The 17,645-nt window shown below is 35.3% G+C and overlaps 1 protein-coding gene across 2 annotated transcripts in view; it reads right to left on the bottom strand.

Annotated features, from left to right (window-relative positions):
- Nucleotides 1-6: 6 nt before the first annotated feature.
- Nucleotides 7-17,645, bottom strand: part of LOC114932143 (2-oxoadipate dehydrogenase complex component E1) — a 152,198-nt gene continuing 134,559 nt past the window's right edge. Inside the window, exons 7-8 of one of the 2 annotated variants that reach the window (XM_085488264.1) lie at nucleotides 5,843-6,119; nucleotides 7-5,183 (exon numbers count right to left, since the gene is read on the bottom strand). In XM_085488264.1, coding sequence (XP_085344390.1) covers nucleotides 5,163-5,183; nucleotides 5,843-6,119 — 298 coding nt within the window. In that variant the 3' untranslated portion in view covers nucleotides 7-5,162. Of the gene's footprint in view, nucleotides 5,184-5,396; nucleotides 6,120-17,645 lie in introns of those variants that run through there. The other variant, XM_085488263.1, reaches the window with a different exon arrangement.

The following is a 17,645-nucleotide window of genomic DNA, read 5'->3' as shown; positions in this document are numbered from 1 at the left end:
TATTAAAAGTATATTCCAATATATAGCTCAGTCAACAAAAGCTCATTTTAAGCAAATAAAAATAATTCCAGAAGTTTTTAAAATTGGTAGAGATGTTTGTTTAAGCTTATTAATAAACGTCCAAAAAGTCCTGAAAAATTGAAGGTAAGCTTTCGTCGCCATCTTGAAAAATAACTGCACTTTTTCAGTTTTTTACATATACGATATCTCGTAAAATATTAACTTTATTGAACAAATAGTTATTATCGAAATAAAAGCTAATTAAATTATCTACAAAAAAGATATTAATTTTTTTACAAACTATAATAGTTTTGGAGAAAATGGGCTGCAAATGTAAATCGATCCTTGGAAATATTCGTCCTCATTATATCATATTATTCAGGGAGGTGCTTTTAATATTATTTGTACGACTTTCTTTTGTGTCTTATCTAACCTTACAGAGAATGTCAAACACTGAAAAAAATATTTTTTCAAATTATTCTGAAAACATTTCAGTTTTAACGAAGATAGCAATTGTAGAAGGAATAGTCCAAGTCTTTATTGGTGGCGTTATATTTAAAAGGAGACGTATACCCCGTTTGGTGAGAAAACATGCATCTAATCGGGCGAAAATTTGTCTTATATTATATTATTTTATTATTTATCTATTAATATATTACATAATTTATTAATATATTACATTATATTATACCATAATATATTTATCTATTATATTATAGACAAATGCATAATTTCTTATAGATTTAAAAAGAGAAGATATTTGCAAAGTTGTATCATGGCGACAAATAAAAAATATTTCATATGTGAAAAAGATATTTTAAATAATGCCGTAGAAGTAAAAGAGAAAAGGTTTAACACTTTAAGAAAAGCAAGTATGGAAAGAAAAGACAATAATTATGTGCAATTAATAGGAGCAAAAACTGTAAAAGTTCATGTCTCATGCAGAAGAAATTATACTCGCGCAGATAGTATCAAAGCAGCTCTGAAAAAATTGTTAATATATAATTTGCGATCTTCTGCACCTTTTTATGATTTTCGATTAAAATGTTTATATTGTACTGAAAACATTGATGAAGAATTTTACCAAAAAGAAAAAAGAAAGCCAATCGGGAAGTGCAGAATTGTATATAATATTTGTAGTTTATCTGTAAAAGAAAAAATACTCGAAGCAGCAGAAAAAAGAAATGACAAATGGGGAGACGAAGTAAAGCGTCGTATCATGACCATTGATAATTTAGTTACTGCAAATGCTATTTATCATCAACCGTGCTTTATTTCACTTTTTACACACTTTTCAACTGGAACAAAAAGAGGACGTCCTGAAGTAGAAGATATTGCAACAGCTATGGAACAAATTTATTCTTACCTTGAAAATAATGACGATTATTAAGTATCACTTCATGAGTTAATGTCTCAATGCGTGAAATATGTTTCCAGTGAAGTTACCATAAAAAATAAGTTAAAGCAGAAGTATAGAGACAGTATTATTATTACTCAGAGTAAGAAAAAATTCCAGTTGTTTGTTTTCGTGACACAGGATTGAAAATCTTATCAGAATCCTGGTATAATATAAAGAAACAAAATGAACGTGAGGAATGACTTCGAATAGTCGAAACTGCTGCAGCCATAATTAAAGAGGATATACAATCACAAGTATATGACAATACCACTTATCCTCCCAGCGATAATTTCTTCAAAAATGTCACTAACGATATCCCCGAAACTTTGAATGTTTTCTTGAGCAATCTCATTATCAAGAAGAAGACAAAAAGTGATGAAAATGCAAAACAAAAAGTTATATCAATAGTTCATGCAATTATTTCAGCAATTAAACCATGATCATTTTTGTCTTCTGTGCAGATTAGTCTCGCCGTATTTTTATACAGAAAATTTGGATCCAAGAATTTAGTTTCTTCAAGAATTTACTTTGCTCTGTAATTTAGGTTTCTGTGGTTCATACTACGATGTTTAAATTCTCGAAATTTCGGCAATCTACAACCCTCCACCGACAATCCTGTCAGAATCACTTTGTCAATTTGTTTTTGACAATACTGATTGCAATGTGTCAACTATTGACAGGTTTAAATATATTTCACAGCATAAGAGGAATTAATTGTATTACAGCTGCAATGTCCGTTATTAGTGGTCATGAAATCGTTAAATTATCTAAATCTCCCTCTGCGAAAGAAATTGGAGAAATTGGCGTCATTAAGTTACAGACGTTTGAAAATGTTGCAGGAACTGGTTTAAAGAGCATTACGATTGAAGATTTAGATCGTCTCACTCCACATCAGAAGAACATAACAGAAAAACATAACAGAAGAAGTTCCATGACCAAAGCCATATAATATTTTATGGATGTATGTAAAATTGTTAGAAATCCCTCTAATTCCTGAATGGAAAGGATTTATGTATAGTGTGACAAAAAATTTAACTTATAAAGTAACAAAGATAATTCTTCTTTCTTTTGTAAATTCTCCACCGAGTAATTATGACACGATTTACGCTGTACTCAACTATGCTGTCGATCAATGTCTGAAATTGAAGCAAAAAACTTGCTTCGTTACTTTTGATCAACAACTATGTATAAAAGTACGAGAAATTGTTGCAGTTGCATTTAAGGAGTCACCATTGTCAAATATCGTGGTAAGACTTGGAGGATTTCATCTTGATTTATTTTGTCAATAGTGTTTGTGCTATTTAAACAATTTTCATGACAATTGTTGCAAATTGTTGTTCAAGTGATACCTGTCTTTCTGCATCCACAACCAGTTTTGCAATTTGCAAAATATAAGATTTAATAAATCTTCGGGTGCAACAAGTTCCAATGCCAAAAGATCGGAGACAAACTCGAAATCATCGTCCCATGCAGAAGATTTCGAAGTTGTACACGAGGATTTTCCAACAAATGAAAATATTTCCAATACTGACCGTGCTAGCAAGAGACTATGTCCATAACAAAAAATAAATCTAAAAAATATATCAAAATTAAATCCCTCTTTTAGTTTATATTGTTACGTCCCTGGTTTACATCCCCTGAGCACCTTCATTCCTTTTCACCCCCTGAGCATCATCGCTAGGAGGGTTGTTTATAGACCGGCGTTCGGATGTTTTTCCGGCGCCATGACTAGATTTGGTCTAGCTGTCGCACCGTGCGGACGCTTATGAGACCGATGAGCATTCTGGCCTATTACATATTGTATTTCTTCACTTTATTGTATTGGGTCGTTTCATTAAAACTTCTTTCCACATTACGAGAGTTTGTTCATTCCGGGCGCAAGTGAGAGTGTGTGTGACACCTTTCGTGAGACAGCGTAAGGAACGTCCCGAGGACGTAACATTTATATATTTACAATAAACATTTTTGTTTTTTACAGATAATATAACGGAGACAAATGTTTCCAAGAATCAATTTACGTGTTATTCGCAGCCTATTTTCTCAAAAATTATTATAGTTTTAAAAAAATGAGTAATACCTTTTTTGTAGATAATTTAATAAGTTTTCATTTTGATAATAACTATTTGTTCAATAAAATTAATATTTTACGAGATGTATGCAAAAAACTGAAAAATGCAATTATTTTTCAAGATGGCGACAAAAGCTTATCTTTAATCTTTTAGGACTTTTTGGACGTTCATTAGGGTTCGATTCCCGATTCAGCGACTTTCGGATCTATATTTTTCTCTCGCATTTATTTCCTTAAGGGGGGAACAGGGGATGTATGGAATTAAATCTCTTGTAGAGATTATTCCAATTTTAAATCTTGGCCGTGTCCAAGTAAAAATTTAGTGCCTTGTGCACAGGTTTTAATCCTAACGAAAAAATTTAGTTTCGTTGGGATAATGCACTGTCATCCGCGATGTGGCTCTTATTGCCTGTTTAACACTCTCAATTTATATTTATATTTATATTACACAGCCTTGTTAAATTCTTAATTTATTCATTAGTAAGCCTAAACGAACATCTCTACCAATTTTCAAAACTTTTGGAATTATTTTTGTTATTTTTCCTTTATTAACTAGATTAATAATACATTTCTATATTATAGTAGACAGAATATTCCGCGAAAGAATTCGCCCATTTTTATAGAGATTCTGGGCCTTTCGCGTCCATAAATGAGACATATACCATTGGGTATATGTCTTTTGATGCTTTACAATTTGTAGAGCATCAAAAGACGATTAAAAATTTAATGTGCCAATGTTTAAAACATGTCAATGTTAGAACGTTATCAATGTTGGTGTATAAAGTGTATTTATTTTGTTATTTATGCTTATACAATTCTTTCACGCTTGCAACAATTTTAGAATTTTTTATTTTATAGTTAAATATAACTCCTAGAATTCTTATTTTTTATCTTTTCTTAAAGGTTTTTTTTTACGTCCAAGGCACCTCGCGAGAAGTTACATAAAAATGATGCTCGTATTGTAGATCGTATTGTTTTCATATTATTTATCAATCCGTTATTTGATATCTAGGACATGCTAAATATCTTTCAGAAGGTATAGATACTTTCAGAATATAGTAATGACATATTTCTTATTTTGAACAAATCTGATGACGAGTTATGAAATGAATGAATTACATCATTAGAAGGTCAAAATTATTTCCGGTGGAGATTTAAAGATTCAAAACTATTTTTTAATACTATTATTATTATCTACAAAATTATTTGTTGACTAAGCCCAAAGGAAGCCCAAAATGGGCGAAGTTCTTTGCGAGTATAGTATAAAGTTAGTAGTATAAAATTATAGTATAAAGTTAGTAGTATAAAGTTATAGTATAAAGTTATAGTATAAAGTATAGTATAAAGTTTTTTAAAAAATTAAGTAATAAAATTCGTTATTTTTTATTTTATACAGTAACTTTTAAAACATAAGGTTTAAAGCTAATCTATCATAAGTATTCATAAGTTACGTGCATGCTTATAGTGAATATTACACGCATGTACGATTCACAAAAAATAATATGACTCTGAATCTATTTTATAATTAACTAGGGGAAAAGCCTACCTACGCCAAGCGTTAAGATTACTGAATATTTTTTCAACCGTATACAATACCAGTTTGCTAAATTGTACCCAAGAGTTTTTAAATCGTACCTCAAAAGTATAATTAAAAAATGTAACAAAAATTAAGTTATATATTTCTTACAAAAGTTTTCAATCTGCAACAAAACATATCTGTAAGAAAATATCATATTTTATAATTATAAATTTTTTTCAAAAATTTAACAAAAATACTTTTTGTATCACACAAAAATAGGAATAAGTATTATCTCAATATAATTGTAAAATTAGACAATATTTTCTTCAGTGTTCCCATCAAAATATAAAGAAAAAAATAACTGTACCTAATTGTAAGTAAAAAAATTAATTTAGTAAATTGTATCAGTATGATATAGGAAGTTAGTAGTATGATTTACCGAAAAGTTAATGATACGATTTACCGAACTTTGCGTCAAAAATTTGTCAATAAAAAATAATCTGAAAACATTTTATCGATTTTTCAACGCTTTTACATACATGATTAAATAACATAAAAAATTTTTTTTTAATTTTAATTGCTTATCTTTCTCAATGTAATAACTTAGGTACAGAGTGTCAAATATTACATGAAAATCACATAAAATAAAATTAACGTCAATTAAACGGAATCGCTTGAGAAGGAAATCAAACATTGCGGTATTTGAGTCAGACTAACCGTGATACAACAGCGTTAGCACCTTAAAATATTTTAATTCTGTTTAAGAAATACAGCAGAGGTACAATTTAACGAACCGTACAATTTAGCACATTTTGCTCTATATTTATGCATTGTTACTAATAATAAGTTTACTCACCAAATTTGGTAGTACTTGAACACTTTTTTTTCCAATAAATTGCAATAAACGCAAGTCAACTCCAGTATCCCATTGAGTTATATTGGCTTCGGCTTGTTTAATGTCTGTCCATCTTCCAGTGAGATATGAAGTAACTGACTGTTGCGGCACATCTTCCATGGATTCTTGTAAAGCCTTATTTAATAATGCGATATGGTTGTCGATAATATTTTTCACAATTTCTTGAGAAAAAATATTGGCATTTATTAGCTTCTCCACATATCGATCTGGTATAGATCTAAATTAAAAGAAAAAATATTTTCTACAATTTTAATAATTTACGTTTTATACTAAAAATGTATGCAGCACAATAAAACATTTATAAAACATTTATAAAACTATAAAACTATAAAAATTTTATAGTTTTGTATGCTCTTTCTCTCTCTTCTTCTATCTCTTGAATATCCATCTAAAAGTGAGTAAAATTCTCTTATTGGTCTGAAAATTATTTAATTTTATATTTGCATTGGTTCTCATAGAAAATACATATTGCTGTAGTTATAATAAAATAAAAGAAGAACATTATTAGCCAGATTGAATTTTGCACATAGAAGATCAGTTGGAAAACAGTATAAATTAAGATTGAGATAGTTACTTTATAAAAAAAGTAAATTATTTTCAATATTTGTTATTCATATCAAAAAGTAATTTATTATTGTTACAACTTGTAATGATTTCCTTTTTTACCGTTACTTATAATCCATAAAAAATTACCTTTTTTAAACAAAAAGTAAAAAAAAGGCGCTAATTCCATGCGTCTTGTAAAGAAGTGTTAAACAAAAAACAGTATTTTTAAATTATTGAAAAAAATAATGATATTAAAAAAATGGCGTCAAATAAATAAAAATTTATACAAAAAATTAAAAATTAAAAACATACAAAAATTAAAAATACAAAAAAGATTTTAGTTAAAAAAACTTGGCGCACTGCTAAATTTCAAAATTAAAGTGTATCTTAAAGTAACAATTATTATTTAACTGCAATGCAATGTATTTGAATGGTAATAAGTTTTAAAGTAATAAATAATTTAATTTAAACGAAGAATATTAATATCATTAACATATTATTTAACAGCGCGCTAAGTTTTTTTAACTAAATTTTTTTGTATTTTTAATTTTTGTATAAGTTTCTAATTTTTAATTTTTGTGTAAATTTTTATTTATTTGGCGCCATTTTTTTAATATCATTATTTTTCAGGATTTTAAAAATAGAGTTTTTTGTTCAACATTTCTTCACAAGACGCATGGGCCTGACGCCTTTTTCTTGACTTTTTTTTAAAAAGGTAATTTCTTAAAGATACCACTTTTTTGTAGTATAAATTTATTTAAACATTAAAAAAAAGAAGTAAAGAACCTACCAACGCCCTCATCATATTTCATCAAAATACAATGGCCCTTTTTTCTTATTAAATCTATAATTTACGCGTTACTTATATTAAATAACGTTAATAGAAAAGTCATAAAGAATATGTGCATTTTAACTTACTTTACTCATAATGTAATAGGTTATTAAATTTTTGACTGTATATTATTATAGTCCTTTTTACATCGTTTAATGTACACGACGCGTTGTTATTTGACACAATGGTTTTTTGTTTTACTGACTAATTATAACATCTCACAAATCACGTAATAACGACCTAAACCTAAGAAACGTAGTGATTCTTATTTAATATAGAAATAGTTTTGTCAGTTTGGTCAAAAGGATTGTGTTTATTATTTCTATATTATTTATTTATATTCTTTTATTAATTAATTTGTATTATTAAATTTATATTATAATATATTATTTACATTACTTATAGATAGATCTGTTTATTCGTCCCCTTGGGGATTAAAGGCGCTTTTACAGGGAGCGTTCCCGAACCCTGCACAATCTCTTAACCACTTCTCTACTCCTAGCCATATTTGACCTTACAATTCTCTCTAAAATAGATTGTTTTTTCCTACTGTTTTCCTCTCCCTTCCTTACTTTCCCTCGACTTTCTTCCTTCACAGGGGGATTTTCGTTCTTTCACACGACGTCTTAATCCCCCTCTCCCCCTCTCCCCTCCCCTCCACCTCCTTCTCTCCCCCTCTCTTTCTCTCTCTCTCCTTTCCTCCCTTCTCCCCTCTTTCCTCTTTCTCCCTCTCCCTCTTTCTTTCTCTCTCCCCCTCTCTCTCTGGACTCCTTTATGGCTCTCCTTTCCTCTCTCTCTCCTCTCCTCCCTTCCTTTAACATAAAGTCCAGCCCTCATTCTACTTTCATCCCCTCTTTTCTTCTTTGCTCTAACATCTATAATACATAATATAATCTTCTTCCTTTCTCTCTATCTGTTCTTATATGATCTTACAATTTTTTCTAAGAATCTCCTTACTTCTTCTTCCTCACTTTACCCTTTCCTATTTCCTTCCCTTCATTCATCTTTTCTCTTCCTCCTCTATTGTTCCTGCGAGGTAGACTAGATGCGGATATATTTTTACGTTTCCCGCTTCTTCTGGGCCCTTTTTCTCCACTCTCCTTCCACCTATATTCTTTATCTTCTTCCTTTTTCTATCCTTCTTCTCCCTTCTTCTTATTACCCTTCCCTTTTTTCATCCTTCTACCTTTTTTCTCTCATCTTTTCCTAAACTCTTCCTTTCTCTTGTTCTTTATCCCTTTATCTCTTCTCTTTTTCTCTCAACTCCCCCTTATCCTCATCCCATTCCCATTCTTTTCCATTTATCCACATCCTCTTTCCTTTAACTACTGTGTAACAGCCTCTTTTGTGAAGGCTCGGACAGCCTAGCCGGAATCAGGGCTCGTGAATAAGGTTGACAGAACATCGCGGTTTAATATTAAAAATAAACTGAATTTATTCAAAATAAGAAAGCTAGTAATAAAATAATATAACGTGATATAAAATAATACACAGTAATAATAGAATATAATATAATCGGAATACAGATATAAAATAATACCAAATCGGAACGCGAATAAGACAGGACACAAGTAATACAAAAAAATTTTTAATAATACAAAATAATAATATAATATAATCGGAACGCGAATACAAAATAGTATAAAATAATACAAAATCGGAACGTACTCAGGACAAAAGTCATATCAGGTGATATAAAATAATACCAAATAATAATAAAATATAATCGGAACGCAAATAAGACAGGACAAGAGTAATACCAAATAATAATATAATCGGATAATACTTCCGGTAGGCGCATGAATAAAATCGGTCGGTGAAAACGGTTTACGCATATATTTATTACGTGATACGCGCCATTAATACGGCTCCAGACGGGAATCCTTACAAAGAGGGGTACGACGGTAATGGCCGCGGGGCCAATTTCGGGGGTAATAAATAAGACGCGGCTATAAGAAACGGCCGGGGGCGGATCGGGTACGCGTAGCGGGGTGCGCGTGTTGCCGCGGGGCGCATTCGCGAAGAATAGCGATACCCCCACGCAGGGGAAAGTCGTTCTCTCGGTGAGAGAGAGAGTAGGCGGCGCGTTGAGGAGAACGCGAGAGAATTTCCGCACCGGGTAACGATAATTAATTATAGACAAAGTGTCACGGTCGTCCTGCGGGTAATAGGATGCACCGACCTGTTGCAACTCAGCAACACAAGAGGCTAAACTTCCCTTGAGAAATCAGTGCAGCGGAGATCGAAGAGAGAACAAGAGAGTGAGGTAGCCGGCCTTGAAAATGGTTCGAGAGAGACGGAGTATTTTCGATCTTGTTGCCGGTTGGTTGGGAGCAATCTCGAGCTCGAATACTATCCGAAATGCTGCGAGGTTCGCAGCGGAGACCGAGTATTTTTGACCTCAATATTCCAGGTACCGTTCCGAAGATCTGGATCTAGCGGAATCAGGAGACGGAATCCCTTTTGCTAGAATTTCGTTGCTATTTATACATCTAGATCTGCGAGGAATTATTCGGCGGCTCGATAGCGGTACTTGCCGACGGCGGCATTCGGCTAAATCCGTCAGCCGTTGGGCGCGCTCGGCTGAACGTATAAGTATAGCACATCGAATCGTGTGATAATAAAAGTTGCTTTTTCGGCAAATGTAATGAGAAAAATTAGGGGAGCGCATATGCGCCTGCTGCACTGCCCGGCCGGTGTTTGCCAGGCGCAGCCTTCCGACGTTCGGTCAGGAACGATGGGGGGTGTATTGTTACAACAGCAAGATTCCTTCTACCTTTTCTATCCTGACCCATTATACTCCATCATCTCTCCATCATCCTCCATCTTATCCTTCTCTCCTCCATTGTCAAGTCTTCCTCTATCCCTAGCCTTAATTTATTCCATAATACCTTTCTCATCTTTAATAATTCCTTCCTATCTTCCTTATCTTCGAACTCCACAATTACCACAATCCTACCGGTCATCCCCCTTTATTTCTGTTACCTCTCTAATCTCTAATTCTGTTCCGGAACCGTTGAATATACTTGAGAGTCTTCGCGAAACGTTGAATGTCGCGCGATCAGACATATTGAGAACCATCAATCGTCGCATTAGCAAATCACAAATTTCCACGCGAACGAGGCATCGCGCGTAGCCGATCCTTGTCACGCCTCGGTGTAATTCGCATTCACGGTCCTTTTTCGCCAACTCGAGTGCGCGGTGTATCGATTATGATCTGTCGCGCACCCCCGTTTTCTGCCTATCTGAGTCGCTAATATCATTCTACTTCTTCCTTTCCTTCTTCTTGTTCCGGCTCTTGGTGTATCAACACGTTATCTAGTGACCGAAAAATCGTAATCCGCGTTGTTAAAAATAATCCGTCAAGCTACGAAAGTGATTCCTTTCCGCCGGTTATCGGCTAGATTTGTAGAGTATCATGCACGCGATATTTTCAATTAATTCCGTTTATTTTGTGAACTACACGCATATTTCGGCCTGCAATTACGACCGCACGTGTCACCACGTGCTCCGACATTACAGCGTTACGGAGACTCTCCAAGACCTCAATCTCGCGAACGGTGCGTCGCGCATCCGCGTTCGGCGCTTGATCTTTCGTTAAAATTGTTGCGAGAAGATGTTCGTCGCGTTTGGAACTACAGCAGAGTTCTGCCCAAGATTTCCGTCGCGTACGCGCGCAGCAAGTACGATCAAGCGCAAGATGTCCGTACGTTTTCGTTGAATTTATTTTCCACCGTTCGTCGAGTGTGCCTAATTATTACTTGAAAATTTTAGTTCTTTGTGAGAAGCCGAATAAACTTTATATAAATTATATCTCCGATGTTAATAGTCAATTCCCTCTTCCCCCCTATTCCCGATCAAAATTATATTATCAGTGCAAACCGCAACAAATTCCATTCCTAATATCCTATCCATACATCTCTACCATTACCCTTCTTTCTTCTTTATACTCTCCTTCAACTTCTCTTCATACTAAAGTGTTTCTTGATGTTATTATTAGGCTAAGTTATATAAAATGCACATATGTATATAAAATATTTTTTAAGCATTTTATTCCTAAAATATAACAATAAACTCATATAATTTCATATAATTTCAATACAAAATATATAATATTGTTGAATATTAATCTCTCTCTTTACGAGAAAAAACTTATTCCCAAAATATTGCAAAAAATGTTTTTTTTTTTTTTTTTAAGATCTCTGTAAGTGTAAATAAAAAAGAGTATTTTCTTAATTTTTTAAAATATATTTGTCAATGGTCAAAACCTTTTGTATCTTTAATGTTATATAATTTTAAAAGCTTGATATATATATATATATATTCAATTCTTTATTCGTCCCCTAAGGGATTGAAGGCGCTTTTGAAGGAGCGTTCCCCAACCTTACAAAAACTCTTACAATCATACTTATATCTACTCTTATCTCTACTCTTACATCTAATTTACAAATAACTTAATTCTACCTTAACCTACTTATCTACTACTTTAGAGAGAGAAAGAGCCGTCCCTACCTATCGCTTCGCTTCGGCTTCCGATTCCCCATATATTCTCCACCACCTCATTCATACCTCACTCATTCTCCTCCTCATACTTCCTTCCTCCTTTTCCCCTCCCTCCCCCTTTTCATTCCGTTCTCCCCTCTTCCCTCTTTTTCTCTATTTCTCTCATCCATCCTTCCCCTTCTCCTCCTTCCTGCAATATTCCCTTCATTCTTTCCCACCAGTTTCCCTTCTCCCCTTCTCCCCCACATTCTCCTATCACATGCTCCCATGTTTTATCTTCTATCCCGCATAACCTACATCTTCTTTTCCTCTCTTCTTCCCAGTATCTCGCCCCTCTCATTTCATTGTTCATTCTGAACCTAACTATCCTTCTCCATCTACTTTCCCCCTATCCTTTTCTCAGGTATTCCGGTAAACCCTCCTCCTTCCATTCCCCATACCATCTATTATATCTCGACTCTCTTATCCTCTCCCATCTTTCCTCCTTTTGCCTTTCCCTGTCTTTCTGTTCCCACCCCTCATATACTTCCTCTCCCCTTCCCCTTTTTTCCTCCATCTCTTTCCCTTCTATTCCTCTTTCTTCCCAGAATTTCTCCCTCTCTTCCTCCCACATCGTTCTTTCCTTTCCTCCTCTTATCCTCTCTTTCATATCCTCAAAACATTTCCTCGCTAAACTTCCTCCCCTTCCTTCCTCCAACTTCCTCTCATACCCTACCGCCCTCCTTCCTGCCCTTATCCTAAATTTGTCTTTTCCTATCTTCTCTCTTACCATATACCCCGGCGTGCACCAGTCTACTCCTAACGTCTACCTAATCCATCGCTCCTGCATTGCCTCCACCTCTCTCCTCTCCTTCCATCTCCATATTTCCGCCCTCATATTCCAACACCTGTCCCCACCAACCTTTCCATTAGCCATACTCTTTTCATCCAGTCTCCTGCAAACCTTCTCTTTCCCATTCCCCACGCCTGTCTTATCACCGCTCCTGCTTTCCTAACTCTGTTCTTTACCTGCGCCTCCTGCCCCCGTTCCTCTGTAGCTTATACCCTAAATATGTGAATTCTTTCACTTTCTCTAACCTTTTTCCTTTCCATCTCCACTCTACTCTCTTCATTCTTCCTCCTCCCTTTTTAAACCTCATTACCTTTGTCTTATCCACATTCACCTCTAACCTTTTCTTGTCCATATAACTTTTCATTTTTCCCAACATATGTATCATCTCTTCCTCATCCTCCGCCAACAGTACCATGTCATCTGCGTACGCCAAACAATGCACCTTTTCCCCTCCCAGTTTCACCCCCCCCCCCAACCTCCTTTTCTTAGCACTTCCTCTATATCCGCTATCAGCAGACTGAATAAGTGCGGACTCATTGGGCAACCTTGCCTTCACCCCCCTTGCCGTCCAAAAATTTTTCTCCCTCCTTCCCCACTCTTACCTTACTCCTCGTTTCCCTGTACACCTCTTCTATCCTACTCCTTAATCCTCCCCTCACTCCCCTCCCCTTCATTGCCTCCATTAACACCTCCCTATCTACCGAATCAAACGCCGCCTTCAGGTCCATAAATGCCGCGACTACCTTTCCTCCCTTCTTATTTACCCTCTTATTCACCAGATAGTTCAACACATAGATACTATCCATCACCCCCATTCCTTTCCTAAAACCTGTCTGACTCTCCGGTATCATATTCTTCCCCTCCATTTCTTCCTTTAACCTTTCAGTTAAAATCCCCACGTATATCTTGTATAGCGTTGGCATCAATGTCACTCCTCTATAGTTTTCCACTTTATTCCCCGTTCCCTTTTTCAACAGTGGCACTATTATCCCTTCTTTCCACCTCTCCGGCCATCCTTCTCCTCTCCATACTCTGATGCACATTTCCCATACCCACTCTTCTACCCTCTCCCCTCCATATTTCCATACCTCACTCGGTATCCCATCCTCCCCCGCTGCTTTTCCTTTCTTCAGTTTTCCCAGCATCCTCTTCACTTCCTCCCTGCTTATCTCCTGCTCCTCATCTCTCTCCCTTTTTTCTTTACCTCCTCTTACAACTCTTACCTCTATCCCTCCCAATAAGTCCATGAAGTATTCCTTCCATTCCTCCGCTTTATCTCCTCATTCACCCCTTCTCTCTTTTTCCTTTCCCTGTTTATAATCTTCCATACTTCTCCTTCCGTTCTTGCCTCTATCGCCTCCTTGTACCATCTTAGCCTCTTCTCCTCCCTTTTTCCTTTACACATTAGCCTATATTCCGCCCTTACTTTTCTATATCCTTCTCCTCCTCTTCCTTTTTTCCTCCATTCCCTTAACTTTTTCCTCACTTCTTTCCTCTTCTCCTCACATTCCTCGTCCCACCACCCTTTCCTTTTCCCTTCTCCACTCTCTTTTTCTCCTTCTCTCAATTCCTCTTCTATTCTTCCTATTTTTTCCTCTAGCTCCTCTTCAATCCCCTCCTTCCACCCCTCTCCCCACTCTATTTCCTCTCTTATTCTTTCTCTTCCCCTCTTTGTCTATCTCCCTCTTTTTCTTATTCCTTTTCCCTCCCCCCTTTTTCCCTTTTCAGCTCCTCCTCTTCTTTCTAGCGTTACAATCAATGGGTGATGGTCCGATTCTATGTTATCTCCCACCTCCATTCTCTTATCCTTTCCTTTACTCTATCCTCTCCCACCACGTAATCTATTACCGATTCCCCTCTTCCTCCTGTATATGTGTACTCCCCCTCCCTATCCCCTCTTATCCCTCCGTTAAAAATTCCCCATCCCACCTCTTCCAACTCTTTTATCAACTTCTTCCCTTCCTCATTAACTTTCTTGTCCTTCGATCTTCTTTCTTCTTCCTCCTCCCCTCCTATCACTCCCCCCCTTCTACCTGTCCTTGCGTTGAAATCTCCTCCCAAAATCGTCCATTTATTTTCTTCTTTTCTCTTCCATCCATTCCTTCATTTCCTCCAATTTCCTTTCCATGTCCCCGTTGATGTATACGCCTCCACTTCTCTCTTCCTACTTCTAAATCCGCCATCATTATTCCCTCCTCCTTTTCTCCCATTCCTGATACTTTTATCTTCCCCCTCTCCTCCCTTACCCCCATGATCATTCCTCCCATCGGTCTTCCTTTCTTCTTTCTCTTCTTTGCTGCTTGCTTCTCCCATCTATATCCTTTCGGTAACCTCTTTTTAATCGCCTCCCACCCCCTTTCCTCTATCCATGTTTCCATCATCACCACCACCTCCCAATCTTCTATTTCCTTCCAGAACTTTTCTTCCTTATTCTTCAGCCCTGCCACATTCCAAAAACCTATCTTCCATTCCTCTCTTACTTCTCCTCCTTTTTCCTTTCTCTCCTGTTCCTCTCTCCTTTCTGCCTCCGTCTCCCTTTCTCCTTCCTCCTTTCTCCTCTTACTATTGTTCTCCCCTCCCCCTTTCCTCCTTTCCTTTCTTCTTCCTTCTTCTATCCCTTTTTTTTCCTCCATTCCTGTCTTCATACCCCCTTCTTCCCCCCTCATTTTCTCTATACCTTCTCTAATTTCTCCTTTCCAATTTTTAAGCACACCTTCCTCCTCTTCCCATCTCCACCATACATCATTGATTTTTATCCTTCCATAGCTCGTCCATACATTGTTTCCTTTCCTCCTTTCTATCTCCGCGATCTCCATTAGTCTCCATTTTATCTTTCTCTCTTCCCATGTTAAATCATCTTCTATTCTCACCCTCTTTCCTCTTAATATCTTCTTCCTCTCCATTACCTGTCTTTTTTGTTCTCTACTTCCTAGTTTTACTACCACCATTTCATCTTCCTTTCCCTCCTTTCCTTTCAACATCCTTATCCATTCTATCTCTGCTTTCGCTCCTATCTCTTTCATTAATTTCTCTACTCTTTCCTTTACACCTTCCTTCCCTTCCTCCATTCTTTTTATTACTATGTTATTTCTTCTCTCTTCTCTTTCCTTCCATTCTAATTTTTTTCCTATGTCCTTCACTTTTCCTATTATTGTCTCGTTTATCCCCTTACTCCCTCCTTCGCCCCCCTCTCTTTCTCTTTCCTCCTTTCTTCCTCTTTTCTCTGCTCTTGCTTCCAAATCTATCACTCTCTTCTCCAGGCTCTCTATCTCTTTTCTCAATTCTCTTCTTTCTTCTCTCCATTCCCCCTCCTTTTTCCAAATTTCTATCTTCAACTTTCTCATTTCCTCGCCTAACTTCTCTGTTATCTTCTCCCCTATCTCCTCCATCATCCTCCTTAACTCTTCCTTTTCTATCCCCCCTACCTCTCTATTCAGCCTTTCTGTCTTCTTGCTCCTTCTTAGGCTTCTTTCCTCTTCTTCCTTATCCTCCTCTCCCCCTTCTTCTCTTTTCCTTTTCAAAAAATCCTCTATACATCCCATACTGCTCCTCCTCTCCTTCCCTAACTCATCTACTCTTCTCGGCCTTCCTGCCTTCTTTTTTATTTCTTCCTCATCTCCCTTTTTTCCCCCTTCCTCTAACATCCTATCTCTATTGGTCTCTATCCTCCTATCTCTAATATTCTCTTCATTAATCATTTTCCTCTTATCGCTTTCTTTCTTCGATTCACCTACTCTATGCTCCAACTCGCTCCAACTCGCTAGTGAATTCCCTAGTGAATTCCCTAGTGAATTCCCTATCTTTTATTCTACTGCACCTACTCCCTACACCTACTCTCTTTCTTCCAGGTGTCTACGTGTCCACGTGTCTCACCTTTTCCTACTTTCTACTTTCTAACTCCTTACCCCTTTATCCTCTCCTATCCTTTCAATCTCTCCTCCTCTTTTTTCTGCACCCTCTCACCTCTTATCTCCTATTCACCTCACCCCTTTTCTCACTCTTTCCTCACAAAAACCTGCCACGCTTTCACACACCTGTCACTCACTCTCTTACCGGAACCGGAAGCCTATATATATATATATATATATATATATATATATATATATATATATATACATTAATTTACGAAAAAAATTTGTTTTTGTTTAAAAATGTGTTTTAAATTTTAATATGCAAAAGTTTTATAAACATTATATTATTTGATTTAAAATAAAAATTGTTAAATTTTATCAAGATTGTGTTTATTAATTTTTGAAAAAGTTAATATTTTTTATATATTTTTTATTTATTATATATCTTTTATATATATTATATATTTGTGTTTATGTGGACATTATACTGTGTAAATTTGAAATAATGATAAAATTAACTATTAAATTCATTACTTGCTATCAAAATATATATCAATTATACTTTTTTCGTTATAGACGAAATTTGTAATACTAAAAAAAGGACAGCAATGATAACGTTACAAAGAAATACGTTATTTCCCCGGGCCTGGTATTGTGAAAAAAAGATAATTTTCTGTAACAATAATAAACAGAAATATAGACTAAAAATTTTTTTTACAAAATTTTATTTTCAAAAAAATTTACTCGGAAAATTATCAAATTGATAACATATTTACGTTTGAGTTTGAATAATCTTATATTATCCAGTGATAATCTTATGTTATATGTATTATGAAGAGACACAACAGTGTCTCATTACAAGTAAACGCGCAGCTGAAAGTCACATGTAACTTCGAGGCGCATCGTATATTTTTACGCAAATTGGCCCGTTGAGATTACTTAAGATTTTCAGATTCTCAATAACAAATTAAATTCTTATTAAAACAGGACATAAATAACAGGCCAACTTGGAAACGAGCTAATTATTTAGATGTGCAAATAATTAATTTATTAACATAAGATAGAATATACGTTTTGACTGTAACGACAGAGTCTTTCTTAATATATATTTTGTAAAAATGATTAATGTTCGAGATTTTTATTTAAAATTAATTGGAAAGACATGAATTATTTCTTTTG

The sequence above is a fragment of the Nylanderia fulva genome, unplaced genomic scaffold (assembly GCF_048542155.1).
Source record: "Nylanderia fulva isolate GAGA-0341 unplaced genomic scaffold, ASM4854215v1 Scaffold67, whole genome shotgun sequence".
NCBI classification, from domain to species: domain Eukaryota; kingdom Metazoa; phylum Arthropoda; class Insecta; order Hymenoptera; family Formicidae; genus Nylanderia; species Nylanderia fulva.
Note: the sequence above shows the minus strand (reverse complement) of the source record. Positions and strands in the feature narration are given on the sequence as shown.